Source organism: Haliotis asinina, chromosome 15 (assembly GCF_037392515.1).
Source record: "Haliotis asinina isolate JCU_RB_2024 chromosome 15, JCU_Hal_asi_v2, whole genome shotgun sequence".
In the NCBI taxonomy this organism is placed as follows: Eukaryota; Metazoa; Mollusca; class Gastropoda; order Lepetellida; family Haliotidae; genus Haliotis; species Haliotis asinina.
The window spans coordinates 16,070,016-16,087,079 of NC_090294.1; the positions used below are offsets into that span (position 1 = coordinate 16,070,016).

At 42.8% G+C, this 17,064-nt stretch overlaps 1 protein-coding gene across 3 annotated transcripts in view; it reads left to right on the forward strand.

Annotated features, from left to right (window-relative positions):
- LOC137266431 (fibroblast growth factor 17-like) overlaps window positions 1–17,064 on the forward strand; it is a 127,614-nt gene that overhangs the window by 65,263 nt on the left and 45,287 nt on the right. Inside the window, exon 1 of one of the 3 annotated variants that reach the window (XM_067801926.1) lies at window positions 1,808–1,924. The exons of the other annotated variants lie outside the window; for them this stretch is intronic. Within the exon in view, the coding sequence (XP_067658027.1) occupies window positions 1,860–1,924 (65 nt within the window). The 5' untranslated portion in view covers window positions 1,808–1,859. Of the gene's footprint in view, window positions 1–1,807; window positions 1,925–17,064 lie in introns of those variants that run through there. 3 annotated transcript variants of the gene reach the window in all.

A 17,064-nucleotide genomic window follows, 5' to 3' on the forward strand; every position in this document is an offset into this window, starting at 1 on the left:
GCTATCAATCTTCGGGTGTGCAGAGTGCAATCTGCAGAGTGAATTGTCTTAGTATTTAAGATAAATATCACATTCGCTTCACTCTCGTTTCAATCACAATGGCGATCGATGACTAAACAGATTCGCCCAATCAGCAGGTTTTATTGAATCAATACACGTGCCACTTTTATCCCTGAACAGGGTGACTGTTCACGCGTTGCATACCTGAGACTAGACAATATTTTCACTAAATGATTACTTACAGTAAGTGTCCTGATATATGTAATGTTTTTGCTAGACATGACACTAATCTCTGTATTAAAGTCGTTAGAGAGGAGAGAGCTCTTCACTCCGCTATCTGAACAGGGTAACGTTCACTAGCTGTGCAGGGATTGCCTCTCGGCTTATCAACAACACGGGGGGTCCTGACCCCCGGGCAAGACCCACACAACGCTAACCCCCCTCCCCACCCTTAACGTATCTTCCACCTGTCACCAAGATCGAGATGGCTTCATCAGTCTGGGGGTCTTGTGCTCACAGCAAGGCTTTTAGGGTTGGGGACTTGACAGCCAAATGGTGGCTTACCTGCCGTTCGGATCCTGCAACGTCAAATCTACGAATCTTGTACATCCCCTATCCCCTGTCAGTGCCAACATAAGCCAGTATGAATAGCCTTAATTTACCCCACCCTTGCCCTCCTGAGTCGCTTAAGGCCGAAATGAAAGTAAGGCTAGATTTTCTTAGGCTTTGATTCATCCTGTTCTTGAAGCTCCCTTTTAATTTAAATGGGATCAGTTACTAGTATCAAAATTATATATATTCAGAGACAAAGCGTTCACTACGGTTGCCCCTGGAGATCCCCAGTAGTAGCAAAGTACAAGTTATCAGAGAACGATAGTCTCTGTCGGTTGTATGTCTTTCAATGATTCCTGCCGTTTCTGAGTTCGATTCTCGATAGCATATTGGCTGTTCGTATTAGTCTGCCATACAAACCACAAAGCAAATATTTCCAAGAAAGCCCACTCAAGTCTAGAAAGTGTCGGAGCTACAGGATGAAGAACGTTTTTACGGCTCTTTTCATCATGTTTATTTATTGTTTTTTACTGTGAGCTTTTTTTATTCATATTTTCATTTTAGACTAGCTGTCTGAAAACAACTGGTTGTTAGTCTAGACGAAACGTCTACTCATACAATCGTGAAACGACCCAAGTTCTGAACCATTTGTGAAACTCGTTTATGGTGAATACTGACCATCTTCGATCATTGTAATAGCACGACTCTATCAATCGGCCTTGCCTCTTTTGTATTATAGAAAATAGCAGATGGAATTACAACGCTTTAACGTAGAATGACCTTCGTACACATTAAATAGTCAATTTGTCTTTTTGAAAAAAATACTTCCCCTGAAGCACTTCCTCAATTATGTAAATGATGTTTGTTGAACGATTGTGTCATAATTCACACGAGGCAATTAATATCAATCTACAAATGTATTCTACCCCAGTGCTTGCCTTGATTAAACATTATTATTGGTTCACGAAGCCTATACACCTCAGCGTTGATGTTGGTAAACAGTAGCGGTAGGAGAGTCTGCACGCTGCAGCTAGCAACACTATAGAGCTCCATCAAGGCAGCCCCCACCTGGACCGGCGCAATGGGGAGGGTGGTACACTATGGGGACGGGCCTCTATTCTATGCTCCCGGGAAGTATGGCGCGCGGACTCTTATCGCCAGTAACAAATCAATGGTCATTCGTGGGGGGCAAAATGCAGGAAAACAACCTGCGCGGCCCATGCATCTCATGCAGGTGGTTGCGACTGACGTTAAAGACGCCGCTTCAACTCACGGTATGTAGTTTCTCCCGGCTGAAGCTCTTCACAATGTCTACAGTTCAGAAGTACTGGAAGACGGTTCTTTTTCTCCAAAGAACATACTGGAAGCTCAAGTAAGACCTACAAGGTTCTCTATTTCAGATTTTGCTCCCTCAGTTGCAATCCTTACAGGCCGTATTGTCTCCTACTCATGTGTTACTCGCTTGTTCTGTGATGGCTGAAATTAGGGGGATGCTGGGGTCACTTGCCCCCAATACTCAATCCCAATCACGCAATCTACCTGTAATTACAGCGGTATTTCAGATTGGAGATAAGACCCTTAGAGGCTTCTGCTCTAACATGTGCATTCTCGAGATTTCACGTTAGTGCAGTCAAGCTTGCCCATTGGGTCACCTCGGTGGTATTATTCGAAACCCTATTATTCTCGTGCCTCCAAGTGAACATCGACTTCACCGAAAACGGGTGCCTCGCGTTAACCTTTCCCTCCCCGTTCCTCCTCTTACACAGCAAAGAAAAAACAGGTGCCCCTGGGTTAGGAATCTTACCTGGCGTCGTAGTTCACGATCACGTAGTCTCGTGGACGGCTTTGACCAATGTTACAACATTCCAGGTGCTTCACTTCTTGGTCCATGATCAAAGATGTTTGGCGTCAGTATCACAGCGATATCTAATGACCATTTAGCCTGGACTGTTTGGGTCACTGCACAAGTAATTAGTGGTATAGTCCCCTAGTCTCTTAAGGTCATCAATACAACGTGTCTGCACAGACAGACACTAGGAGATTTGGGGTATTTGGCTAGATATCTGTCAGTCTAACACAACTAAGTCGACACGATACAGTATCCTCTGGCCCGACGGTGTTGGGTTTCTGGTAGAGACGATGGAGGTATCTGAAGGTGATTGTAGTCTCTTGGGCAATAGCTTACAGATAAAAAGACATCTTTAATACGCATTGGGTGTTCAGTTTTAACTGGTGTCGCGTGATCCGAGTTTAAATTCGTGTAAATGTGAACAGCTGTACTGAGACTCGCTGAGGTGTTGTTCAGCTAAGATGTAACCGTACAATTTGGTGATAAAATACAAATCTAAATTTAGTGTAAAAGTGAATCTCTTTAACCGCTCCGAGATGATATACAACTAAGATGCTACAAGGCACCGACATGTACATTGATAAATACCTGTTTAAATCCAAAGACACGTGAACCTGTTTTGTGAACCGCACTGTGGAAGTATTCAAGTAAATGTTGTTATGATCAAACGGCATATATGATGATAAATAAATATGAAGGTTTAAGTATATATAAAAGTGAATCTGTTTTGTGAACCTCTCTGTGGCGGTATTCATCTTAGATACTGTTACGAGCCAACATCTATCTTGATGATAAATGTTTAAATTCATGTCAAAGTGAACCTCCTTTGAGAACCTTACAATTGTTTTGTGATATTCAGTTTATATACCTTCACAAGGAACCTTTATCTTTGATGATGAATAAATACAAACGTCTGAATTCTTGTCAAAGTGGACCTCTTTTGTGAACCGCTCTGCGATGATATTCAGCTTGCTTTCTGTTACGAGGAATCGACATGTATGGGGACAAAACGTGTTTAAATCCACATTAAAGCGTACCTTTTTATGAACTTGGCGTTGCAATATTCAACTTCTATGTACTGTTTCGAAGAACCAATATTCCCGTCAAAGTGGGCCTCTTTCGTAAATTATGCTGAGATGAAATTCAGCCGAGATGCTATTATGATGAACCACACTCTACGGTGATAAATGCCGTTAAGAAAATGCAACACGCAAGTTGTTTCCTCGTTGTCAGCAATAAATATTGGGCAGCGAGACTCCACTGTGACATTCCTGATCTCAGGGCGCATAGCCACATTCCTCGGTTATTATTAGAAGGTTTTACTGGCCCCTGTGGTAAAAATTAACATAGTTTAAATTCTTCAAATTTACGGTATTTCGTTTAATTATCCAGTTGCAGTTGGCTTATTCGTAGGTAGAGCGCACGAAGCCCATTTCATGTGTCCCCTGCTGGAATATTGCTAAAATCGGGGTAAAGCTAAATTCACTCACTCGCTCACTCAGTCGCTCACTCAGGTGTTTTTGAACAAATGCGTAGTAGATATGAAGGAAAATATTATCATACCTTTGTAACACCGCTGGCTGGCGAGGTTTGCCAATAGCAAGAAAAGTACAAAAGCCACAACTGGTGATCTGTTGTATTAGCATTACATAGACATGTATTAATAAGGCAATGCTGTGCGCCAGTTGTCGTTTAAGATGGTGTTGGTAAGGTGATCTATTGTGCCAACGGTGTATAGAGTACCAGTAAAGCGATTTGTTGTTCTAACTATTGATGGAGATGGTTTCAGTAAAGCAATCTACTAGGTTTGCAGTATGTTGGAAAGGTTTCAGTAAGGCGTTGGAGTGTGCCGGTGATATGTGGAGATTGCTTGTGAACTGAGGCGATGCCAGCGTTATATGAAGATTTTTCTTTTCGATTTTATGAATCTCGGTAAGTTGTGTCAAGAGCTCGAGGAAGCGGTTCTATATAGTAAGACGATCTATTCTGTCAGGAGATAAACAAGGATGTTGTCTCTACAAATTAGGGTAACCCGATGTCGTTAAACGATGCTCATGATATTAATCACTGGATTGTCCAGTCCAAACATGATTATTTACAGACCACATAGCTGGAATATTGGTGAGTGAGGTGTTAACAAACCAACCAACGAACCAATATATGAGTTTAGTGAGAACACGCAGTGAACGGAAGTGTGCATGTTGAGAGTAAGAAATTAGGCGATGTGTAATGTCAGCAGTGTGTGTGTCTTGTTTTAGTAATGCAGCTCATGGCACATTGATAAAATGTAGCCCCATTAAACCAGCCTTCTACCATCATGCACCATGAGTACATACTTTGAAGTGGCTCTTTACGATGACAGCAGCATACACGATACGTTTATGACGTCGTCTTTGTACGCCAGGAGGAGAACAGGTGCGTGTGTGGAGAGTCGCGATGTGACATCAAAGGAATACCAATCATGGACCCAGTGAGGGTGCACCCAGTCATATGAAATGCAGCGGTTGCGTCACATTTCCGGAACGAGCCGGTACATCCGGGTATCGGATGAACACGACGGCCATCTTAAACTGCAGACACCACACAGGTGCTGCGTTGACAGACTCTCTCAGACGCTGGAGATGACAGCCTCGTAACTTCTCCGCGACATCATCGCATTTAAACTTACGATCCTGCTGTCAGCCACAGTCTGCATACTAAACGCTGTGAGAGTTCAACTGCGGGGCGACAGGTTTTTACAGAGTAGCACAGTCATCTCCGACTAGCTCCGGCTTTCATCTCATTGTCATCTACAGCCATAATTGGTCATAATGTTGGAGACGATACTTCTCGGGTCTCTCGGTACGTCACGTTGCAATTAAATGTGAGAATGCCGGAAATCTTTGACGGGACATTTGTACTTGATAACTCGTCATGTTTGTTTCTGAATAGGAATAGTTTCAGATTAGAGGTCTACGATAGCTATTTGAATCTCGAAACTACTTTTTTTTATCCCGGAGAGTGGAAATGTATTCTGAACCTTTGAAGCCGGGAAACGGAAGTAATTTCTCGAAATGACATGCCCGCTACTCCTGAGTACAGGCCTGTTGGCCGTTGTGATTGGGCGACCGGTCGTATTTTTCAAAGAACCTGGGATGTATTTGTTTCAAGTGTCCATGAGCCCGCTTCCCCTGAAGATCCAAATTAGCACAGGCCCTAAAAAACCCTTGCTTGTCGTAAGAGGCGACTAACCGGATCGGGTGATCAGGCTGGTCTGTTTGGTTGATGCATGTTGTATCCCACTTGTATGTATCGATACTAATCATGTCAGTCACTGGTGTGCATATATCATTTGTAGCGGACGCCACATAACTGTAAACATTGTCCTGTGTGCTGCTAGATAAAATTATGAGACTCGATCACATTGACAACTTGTATACCCAAGCCAGATATTTTTCCATAGTCTTGCTAGTGGTAGTCTAGCGGCTAAAGCTCCCTCACGTCACGCTGAAGTCCCGGGTGGACTGCACCCAACATGGGTACAGTGTGTGATTCCCATTTCTTGTGCCACCAGTGTGAATCCATTGCTGTGGAACGTTGCTAAGAGCGGCGTAAAACCATATTAATCACTTAATGAAGTTGCTTTGAAGTTTTAGGTCTCGGCATTGTTCCTGCCGTAGACTCGAGATACAACACAACGATAATGCGACAGGCCCTGTTAACCATGCTCTCCCCAGCATTCAGGGAGACATTCCACCTAACAATTCAGTGATTCCACCCACTACATTCCAACATCCTAAAATGCCCACACCCACTTCCCGCATCGATACGTCCCCACATCTCTTAGATACACCCCCTAACCAGGGGGCAAGTCAGATATAATGTAGCCTTTCATCTATACCCCACCCTCCTGTATCGTGACCCACTTGGTCAGTGTGGGATATCAGATTTACAGCATCGTAAGCGAATTGTGGGATTTAGATAGGTTCGATCTTCACAGTGCGGAACCCCATTTCAGGTGGCCCGCGTGGTGGTATTGCTGATTTATTGCTTGCACTCACTCACTCACTCTCTCTCTCACTCACTCACTCACTCAGCCCAAAGCCGCGAGACTGCTCAAGATACACCTTTTGCCATCTGTTTACCATTCTAATCAACCGTAACTCCTAAACATAACCAGCTCGGCAGTTACATGTGAGGTATTTCATGCCATTGACTATAATGGCAGTGACCCCACGTGGCGCGAGTATTTTAAGTAGTAAAGGAGGATTGAGAGGCAAATATATCATACACATCTGACAGATGGCATATATGGTTGAGAATGTCGTCACAGTTTCTTCAGCTGAGTAATCTTTATGCATGGCAATATCGCAGTTCTTTCAGAGAGTGAGAGAGTTTAGTTCTACGCCGCACTCAGCAATATTCTAGCCATATGGCGGCGGTTGTTCTTTCAGAGTATGTTCAGAGTGTGTGAGGTGGTTTTAATGCTATTCCACAATTATTGTCTGCTGTTAAAGCTCCTCTCAGCAATATTCCAACCATAAGGCGCCGTCTGTAAATAATCGAGCCTAGAACTGATAATCCAATGATCAACAGCATGAGCATCGATCTGTGTGCATTCTATGCACGATGCCATGTGTCAACTCAATCAGCGAGCCGAAACCACCCGATCGCGCCACCCGCCTCTTGGGACAATCATTCATACTGTTGCACGTAGTGTCTGTTTAATGAGGGAGGAGACCCCGAAGTGATGTAGATCTTGGACGGTCACCGCTGTGATGAAAACTAAGAGCAGGAGTGTGGTGAAGACAAACCGTCGAACATAATCGGGCAAAATAGAGATTATAACCTGTAATTATATGCTTCTGGCATGTCCCGCGGTTGGTCAAAATATTTATTCAAATATTCTACGTCCCATAATGTTCAGTGTTTAAACAAAGGAAAGTAACTACAAGGGTGGAAGATCCTTAAAGAAGCCCAGTGGTTAATGCGTCCTAGTTCGACTCTCCCTACGACGTGTGAATCCTGGTGTCCAATGCAGCCATGTGTAGTACTGAGAATGAATGAGAGAAATCACCTACCTTGGTTTCAGCTGTAGGTGGAGTCAGTACATTTCCCTTATTGATACAGTTTTATATCAACGCTACTGCTGAATAAATCCCTTAATCTGTAGGTTTGCCATATGGGCAATACGAGATATAAACCTCAACTCGACTACAACTCAACATGCATGTGTTGATGAGCAATATGTGTACAAGGCCCTCCTGAGAACCTATCCACCTTAGTGTACCGCACCGACCACTTGATCTCAGCTAGGTAGGCTACTGTCAATCTAACTCCACTTCCGGATAATCTCACAGTTAACGGTTGGAGCCATGCACCCCTTCCATTGTCCCCAAGAGCGTCTCGGCCCTCTCATACCCACTGGGTTGTGGGGCCGGGTGTCCCATCCGGGTATTCTGAAGTGCGTAGTTTGGTCGCGATGTCGCGGACAGAGTCAACATGTCAATATAGCGAAGACATCGAGAAGTATGTTCATGCCTTGAGCTGAATCCGTCTACAAGCGACTCTTGCACACGTCTTTAGCTTAACACGATACTTTATACATGTCACCTTTGGGCATTGTGCAACACAGCCCCAGATATGTATAAACTTGCGTTATCTGCACGAGACATTGCCCTGATCCTTTGCATCTTGACACTACACAGTCGTTTGCCACCAAGGAGCACTCGACTCAGCAGCGTCATTATCTAATTTGAATAGTTGTTTTATACAAGTCATTTCTTCTATTCCTCTCAAGTAGGTAAGCAGTATCAACACTGCCGTCTACCAGCGTCACTATATACCATCAGTGTCAGTCAGCCAGCCTTGCCTTATCAACCCGTTGGCCAATATAGTTATAACACTGGACGTTTATGGCCGCTGAAGACGGAAACGCTAAGTTCGCAAATACGTTCACAATATAAAACTTTTTTCATTCAACAGTTTATTTCTCTCCATAAATATATTTTCGGCTTTGTCTATTTCAAATCAACTGTAAGCTCTACTAAATCGCGATGCAGGGGGTATATGTGTGCTCTGACGGGGTACAAGATCCTATTGTTATCGAGTCTTGCCCCACGCGAACAAATTGCGGGCAGAACTTAGCCTTCGAGCAGGCATTGCATGAGAGGCTCTGGAGGGTCAACTGCCCATAGTCTAGAGTTGTTCAGATCTACCAGTCTCTATGAACAGTGCACCCGGATACACTCAAGGGTCCATGTATCGGGTGAACTGTGTCTGGTCGTTGTATGATCTTGTACTTGATTCTCAACGACTTTTTTGCCCGGCAGGGCCATTGTTGTGTCTGGAGACGGCGGATGACACACGTGACATATACCTAGAGTCTTAACTAGCTGTGGTTTATTACCCTAGGGTATCCCTGCTCTAAAGCCCCATATGTGTGTTTTGTTTCATTCATATACTTGTGTGACATGAAAAAAAACCTCCGGTCCCAGTTAATAACGTGTTTGGATTTAAATGTAAACAATTGAATGTTTGGAGACCCACACTGTGCAGTTGACCTTGAGTACGGGGGTTTTGTGAAAGGCCTATCACGACTGTTGCAACGCTACCCCCTATCTTCAACCCACCGCCAGCTACGCACAAGTCCAACTCTGACACCCACTCAGCATCACACAATGAGTGAGTTTAGTTTTAAGTCGCTCTTAGCTTTATTCCTGCAATATCATGGCGGGGGCACCAGAAATGGACTTCACATGTACCCATGTGCGGATTCAAACCCGAGTCATCGTGTAACGAGCGAACTTTTAACCCCTAGGTTACCCCATCCACATCACACCAATCCATATATATTGTTCCCAAACCTATGCAGCTGCAGGGTGGCCCTTCGGTTCATGTGTGCGCTGATCCCAGCCCTGACCGTTCTAGTCTGTCGTGGACATCAACAGTCCTTTCCTGATTTCCCCACCTGCTGAAAGCTGATCACATATATGAGATCATAATATTATACTAATTGTCAAAGGGGTAAAGCATTAGCTCATTAGCTCATCACTTCACATATCCGGGTTCAATTCCCTACATGGTTACAACGTGAGGAAGCAACGCGTCCTGGGCTAATATTGCAGAAATACTGCTCCAAGCGGCGTTCTAGTTCACTCACTAATATTCAACAAAAAACTTTATAAAATTACATCACTAAAATAATTTCAAAATTCGTAGAATATATTAAACGTAATAAGACTTATCGTTCAAGTATCTTGTACATGTACCAGGCGTTATATATTTGCTATACTAGGATGGGTTAAAATGTTGTCATTTATCTATATCTTGTCTTAGTCAAGCAAACGGTCTACATTCATTCAGAGACCCGACGGCCAAGAGTAGAATAACATGTAGTTGCATATGACAGGAGTTGAGGATAGGCGAATTTCACAATGACATTCCGTGTCGGTTTTTTCACCTTTTGATCTGACCTGATTCAATGACGGTGTTGTAGGCATTCCATTGATAAACGCACATTACTGCTGGGATTAGACGCATTTCGAAAAAGCCTGTCTGTGATGCTGCACCTTTCAGATGCCGTTATTGATAATACGCGTGTCTTGCATTGTTTCGTTATCAAGAGGTATTGGGTTTATAAATGAGAGCCAGATCTCTTTGTTTAACCATATATGTTAAGGCCGTGTGTGATAAGAGATGTATGACGACCATGTACGTAAAACCTTTAAGACTAAAGGGGATCTCGTTACTCAGAGATCGACGGACGCTCCTTTTTCAAAAGTCAAGTATTAATTCGAAAATAAATTGGTTATGTAGATCTTATCAGGCAGATTCAAATCTACACGTACGTCTTTTCCGTTTTAAATAGTTTCTTTTAAATATTAATATGATCAATATTGTAATTAGTTCTAACATTTCTAACTCTTGTTGAGGTTAAAAAATCTCATCGCCCGACGCCCGGGACAAGTCAATTTTCATTTCGGGCAATAAAATAATGGTATCTTACTTGTCCATGGGCTACTAGAATTTTCCACTTAAGGCGTCAAACTGCAAACAAATTAAATTTCTTTCCGTATCTGCTCTACATGCTGCCATTAAATTTCGCAATGTTAATAAAGTATAGTTGCTGTTTATCACTTTTCGATAAATAGTCCTCGACGCATCAGCATCAAATATCATGCTGATTAATTCTTTCATAATTACATCATCATGATTATGTCATAACATCAGGGCAAGTGGAAACTTAGTGAGGACAAGTTACCTTCTTAAAATCACTTGCCCTGTGGCAAGTAGCTTTTACAAAACATTTTGCACCCCTGCTCTTAGTTTCTGTTCCCGGCCGTTACAATGTGTCTGTCGGTATCTAATCAAAGCTGCATGGTCTGTAACCTCATATCTAATTAAAGACACGCGAGGCGATAGGGTTGCCTGTTGGCTAAGAGCGTTAGTTCGACACGCCGAAAGCCTGAGTTCGATGTTTGAAGCCCGTATTAGACAGCGTACTGGTTCATTCACTATTTTTTTAGGGTTAGCACTAGCCTTTTATAACTATCGTATCTACAGCAAAGCGATCGTACCTTGAGCCCGAATAAAAAAAAGAAACATGCAGCTGTTCAATATATAAAAACAGACTCTCTTCTACTCTCTGTATGTCTCCGTCTCTCTCCCTCCCTGCTCCCTCTTTCCCTCTCCCTCACTCTCTCCTTTCTCTGTCTGTCTCTCTCTTTCATTCTCCCTGTCTCTCAATGTAGTAACGTCCCTTCAGGATTAAGTAAGATTATCCGCATTACATGACACCCTTCCTGTATGCAACGCAAGGTATTCGACCCACACAGAGATCCCGACCTCTGACACTGGGGTGTGTCACACATGCCCAAACATGCTATCATAATCACGGTGTCGTCAACGGAGTCGGTGCCGTCGCTGTCGCCGTCATCGGCATCATCAGTCGTATGATATAGTCATGTGACTGTACACGCGAACATATCACCGTAGCATTCATCACCAGGTGTCCCAGTATTATTTTAGGAACTTCCTACCCCTTTGCACATCATAAATCGTTATGATCCGGCTCTAAGTTCATCTCCGCTGATGTCGGTCATGTTCTTGGAACAGTTGTTGTGTGTTACCTTAGAAACATTATTATGTTGTTATGCTACAGGATCGACTCATCCTTCAAATCCAGCCGACATCACTTAGATGGCTTGATGTACGGGATGGTATGGAATCTGGAGAATAATTTGTAGTGCGTATTTGCCCTCAAATTAAACTTTAACACTGTGTAAATTTGTTCCTCGTTACTGTCGGTGATAGATAACAAAGGCTAATCCCTCTCCAACAAAAGCACAGGTCTTGGTCTGTGGTACGAGACATCGCAGCTATTTTTGTGAGTGAGTGAGTCTATTTTACGCCGCTTTTTAGCAAGATTCCCGCACCATCAGCACGGGCGACACTATGAAAGGGGGCAAAGAGTGAATTCATATAAATTTCATTTTAACGAAATAATATTGTCTCATGACCGTGTGAGTGAATGAGGACGTTTAATATTGTATATATTTGGGATTGCACTTTCTCGATAAAGTACAAATTCTAGTACTTTTGTTGGTTAGAGTCCCATTTCCGGATTCGAATCCACACCCTTAGAGTCAGGCACCTAATCGACAGCAACCGACTTTTGTTCTAATTCAGATACAGTGAATAGAGCAGGGACTTTTAAAAGAACCTTTTCACATTTTGTGTATTCAGTTAGCAAGATCAGTTAGTTAGTCAGGTCACAATACTATCATTAACATCAGAATGTCTGTCAGGTGAGAACAGTCTCCAGATGGTGGCCCCTTGCTTGATAGACGTATTGACTAGATTTCTAGTTTTTTAAAACACCATACCTGTGCTCGCTAGCGTCATCAAATTTGATGTACAGGTGAGATCTGCTTCACGGCGGGCTTTGATCCAGTATCAAGTTCACAAGCCTTGATTTAAACGCATCGCTCAAGCTTCGTGGTTATCGGAGCGTGCCATGGTTTATGACAGGTAAAACAATTCGTCAAAAGTATTGCGTGTTTAAAAAAGACGAAATTAGGATTCGATGGACAAAATGGCTGCTGTGAATGACTATTAAAGGACGATGCTTTGGGTTCAAATATTGTGAGAGCATTAGGCGTCGTGTACCACTTTGATAAAACCATAAGACGGATGTCATGTCGACAGATACATGAACAGGGTCATGAGGGAACTGTGCATTCCATAACATCAGATCCTACAACGTCTAAGGGACGCAAGTCCGATGGACAAAGTAAACTGATCCTAGCTTCTTCAGGCCAACAGAGCATGTTTCTTTATTATACACGATCACAATGATTTATACATAATGTGACATAATAATACAATAATACATGTATCAATATCATAATTTGAGCGAAACGGACCCAAGCACTACACTTTAACCGGTATGATACATGGCGTGTTAGTAGCATGACCCCTCCTTTAATTTAAGGGCGCGTGTCACCTTTAAGAGTGTCAAGGTATGCACGACATGATCAATGTGACAGACATATTTCAACTACAATAATTTATAGCTGATTATATCAATTTCATGAAATCCGACTCAGCAAGTGACGCGATCGCGACTGGCAATGCGCAGGAAAATAATTTCAGGATTTAAAATTGGATGGTAAATAAATGCCTTAGATAGCACATGTGTTCTAATGGCGATATATATCAGACTCGGAAGAAACAGGTGTGTTGTATGGCGTCTTCAACAACGCTGCTGCGTGGTTTAATGGTAGCTTATAACATACGTCAACTACTAAATATTGTCACTTTTACCGCTACCTGAAGCTGGCGATTAAACTATTTCATGAACATTTTCTGATACACCTACTTAATGCCAGTTAACTTAGCATCGAAAACGGAATATCTCTGTGGTGTATAGGGACATTTATCTTCAAGAGATACCGCTTAATATTGATTGTGTGCTAACATGAGTATTCGGAGATCCTGTGCAGCAGGAACAAGCTATTCCACTTCCAACCAGACTCTCGGGCCATTCACAGCCTTTGTTGGTGATAAGATAAAGCAATGAAAGAACACAGGCATGCAGAGGTCTAACTGTGGGTGTTGCCACGAGCACCAGACTGGCGTACATTACGTCAAAACTACTTGCAATGATACGTTTCTTCGTTTCGCTTCCCATGCGCATTTTGTGATTCACCTTCCTTTTATGTCGGCGTTTTAGTAGTCCATTTTCAGCTAAGGTCAGTGAAGCCGACGGTTCCGTTCCGTTTTTTTTCCAAATTTAAGAATTATTGGTTTGGAGGAATGTCTCGTTATGTTGCATGCTGCTGTTTTTGGTTGGTTGGCTGGCTGATTGTTAAACGCTGCACTCAGCAATATTTCAGCTACATGGCGGCGTTCTGTAAATAATCGAGATTCGACCAGACTGTGTCTGACAATACAGTGATCAACAGCATGAGTATCGATCTATGCATATGGGACAAGATGACATGTCTCCACCAAGTCAACGAGCCTGACCACCCGATCACGTTAGTCGCCTTTTACGACAACCATGGGTTGGCGAAGATCAATCCTTACTCGGATCTGTTTTGGGGGACGAGGTGATGTTGCAACGTGTTAAATTATTTGTAATAGTGAGACCAGACTTTATCGAATTCACAATAAAACAGACCAACAAAGAGTATTTGAAACAGAGTAGCGGTAAACTACGGTTTTGTCGAAGTCAAAGGGACCATTAATGTTGTTCCGCACATCCGTAGTATGCATACGCATTGTCTAAATTATCGACAAACTATATGCAGTTCGACAAAGATATACAGCAAGTGGTGGTTGGGGGAGTTCGTTATATCTGCCCGTTCGTTATAACCGTAGTTACTATAGTTCCTGGCATATGCATTGTCCTCATTGTAGAGAACACCGTTGGAATCAGGAAGATGGGACTTCCTTATTCGGTTATGAGTCTTTAAATAATCCACTCTGAACCAGACAATCCAGTGAATGACGTGATGAGCATCTGTCGTCGCCATTTGGATGCGATGACGTTTCGTTGAAAGGAGAACATATTTCACCTCCATGGCGTTTTAAATGTATTCCAATCGCGTCCCGAAAAATCATTATCTATCTTTATCACTCCAGTGTCATGTTCCCCCCGCTGATTCTTGTCGTACACATATATAACTGTGCTCCCCGTTACTCGGACGAAATCCCCGTAACGCTGGCCTCGCAAACAGGAAGATATATCTGAAGATAATATACGTCATGTAGATGATAGACTTGTTTAGCTTTTAATGACATTGCTCTAGGTAAAAGTGGTGTAGACATTCTCCGTGCGTTTAGTCCGTGTGTGTTTCTACACGAGCTATGCACACACCTACCGACCTAGTGTGCATTCTCATGTCCAGTGTTTGTGCCACTGAAGTATTTTATCGTAAACAGTCTCTGGTTCTATATCCGCTCTTGCCTGTTGCGCAAGGTGTTTCCATATCTATTTAAGTAGAAAGTCATCTGTATGTTTCCTGTGTCGCATGTAAAAAGTTATATTCTGCAACATTATCTCATCACTAGGCATAGGGCTCGTGTTTCCATAAAAATGGCATACCTGCAGTATTTATATACGTCCTTCAAAGTGTACGTAATTTGTAACCTAAAAACGCTTTGGGCATCTGTCTTAAGGTCATGGATATATAGTCATAGTTTAGATTCCCCTTGAGTTTTCATCATATTCAACCTGGCTCTCCATAATAGATGCACAAAGATGGTTCATTTTTAAAAGAAGTCACACGAGTATGTAAGGACATTCCTGTCAGAGGTTACATAAGATAAGCATGCCTATTTGTTCTAACGGTGGTTAAGAGTTGGTTAAGTATTGTTCCGATTTTGGTCCAGTGTGGAACCCTCGTTGGTTGTGTTGGACAAGTGTGGATCCAGTGTTGGTTAAGTAACGCTCTTGTGTTGGTCAAGTGTGGATCCAGTGTTGGTTAAGTAACGCTCTTGTGTTGGTCAAGTGTGGATCCAGTGTTGGTTAAGTAACGGTCTTGTTTTGGACAAGTGTGGATCCAGTGTTGGTTAAGTAAAGGTCTTGTGCTGGACAAGTGTGGATCCAGTGTTGATTAAGTAACGGTCTTGTGTTGGACAAGTGTGGATCCAATGTTGGTTAAGTAAAGGTCTTGTGCTGGACAAGTGTAGATCCAGTGTTGGTTAAGTAATGCTCTTGTGTTGGTCAAGTGTTGATCCAGTGTTGGTTAAGTAATGAACTTGTGTTGGTCAAGTGTTGATCCAGTGTTGGTTAAGTAATGGTCTGGTGTGGGACAAGTGTTGATCCAGGTTTGGTTAAGTAATGGTCTTGTGTTGGACAAGTGTGGATCCAGTGTTGGTTAAGTAACGGTCTTGTGTGGGACAAGTGTTGATCCAATGATGGTTAAGTAACGGTCTTGTGTTGGACAAGTGTTGATCCAGGTTTGGTAAAGTAATGGTCTTGAGTTGGACAAGTGTAGATCCAGCGTTGGTATAGTACTGGTTTTGTGTTGGTTTAGTCTTGCTTTCGCATTGTTTAACTGTTGGTTTACTATGGTCCCACTTTGCTTCAGTTGTAGTTCCGTGTTGGTCCTAAGTGGATCCAGGGTTGGCCTAATGTTGGTTCAGTGCTGGTTTAGGTTTGTTTTTATAGTGTTGGTACAATCTTGGTCAAGTGTTGAATCAGTACTTCTCTAGTATTGATACTATTTGCTTAGTGTTGAAGCACGTATAAGCAGTATTTTTGGTGCATATTTTGGTTGGTTTTACTTTTATGTTAGCTCGCTGATGGTCAAGCATTATGATAGTGCTTGTCCAATGTTTATGTCCGTCGTGGACTCTCTCGGGTCACCATATCACAAACTGACGTGTTATCGTGTAGATAGAGGAAACCTGCTTATATCCCATGTAATCAAGCTATGATGGGACCAGTGGATAGCGGAAGTCACGTTTTTCTGACGCCAAGATATTCAGTTTCAGGACACATGTTAAATATCTTATGCGTGTTGTTCGGAACGTCTCTGTATACAGTTCCAGTTACTGATAACGGAGACGTCAGTAAGAATGTGTGACACGCTAGGCATCCAGAGGGTTGTGTTATCACAATCAGATTGTCAGGTAAACGTTGTGGTTGAGCAGACGTCTGTAGGTCAGGCAGGTGCTCGCTGACCATCACTCGTGGTAGGGGAGATCAAGAGATCGCTTGCGCAATAGGAAATTGCAAACACCATTTGGTTATGTCTTAAGAAATATATAACCAGTTCAAGTACAGGACTGGGAAGTGTGGAAAGGGAGTGGGGATATCTCTAGGAAGTTATTGTCTTTGTTTTGGCGTTGAAATAAGTTCAAGCATCATATCATTATTATGCAGAACCTGTACCCAGACCCAAGAAAGGTGTTAACAGCTGTTGTGACTGCTACCGATATTAATTCTACTTCTGCTGTCACCACCACTACTACTACTACTACTGCGATTTCGACTACTGTTGCTACTTCTACTACAGCTACTAATACTTCTGTGACTACTACTGATACTGCTCGTACTATTGCTGCTGCTACTACTTACTACTACGAATACGACTACTCCTAATCCTGCTGCTACCACGACTACCACTACTTCGACTACGACTAATGCCTCTAGCTACTGCTACGAATAC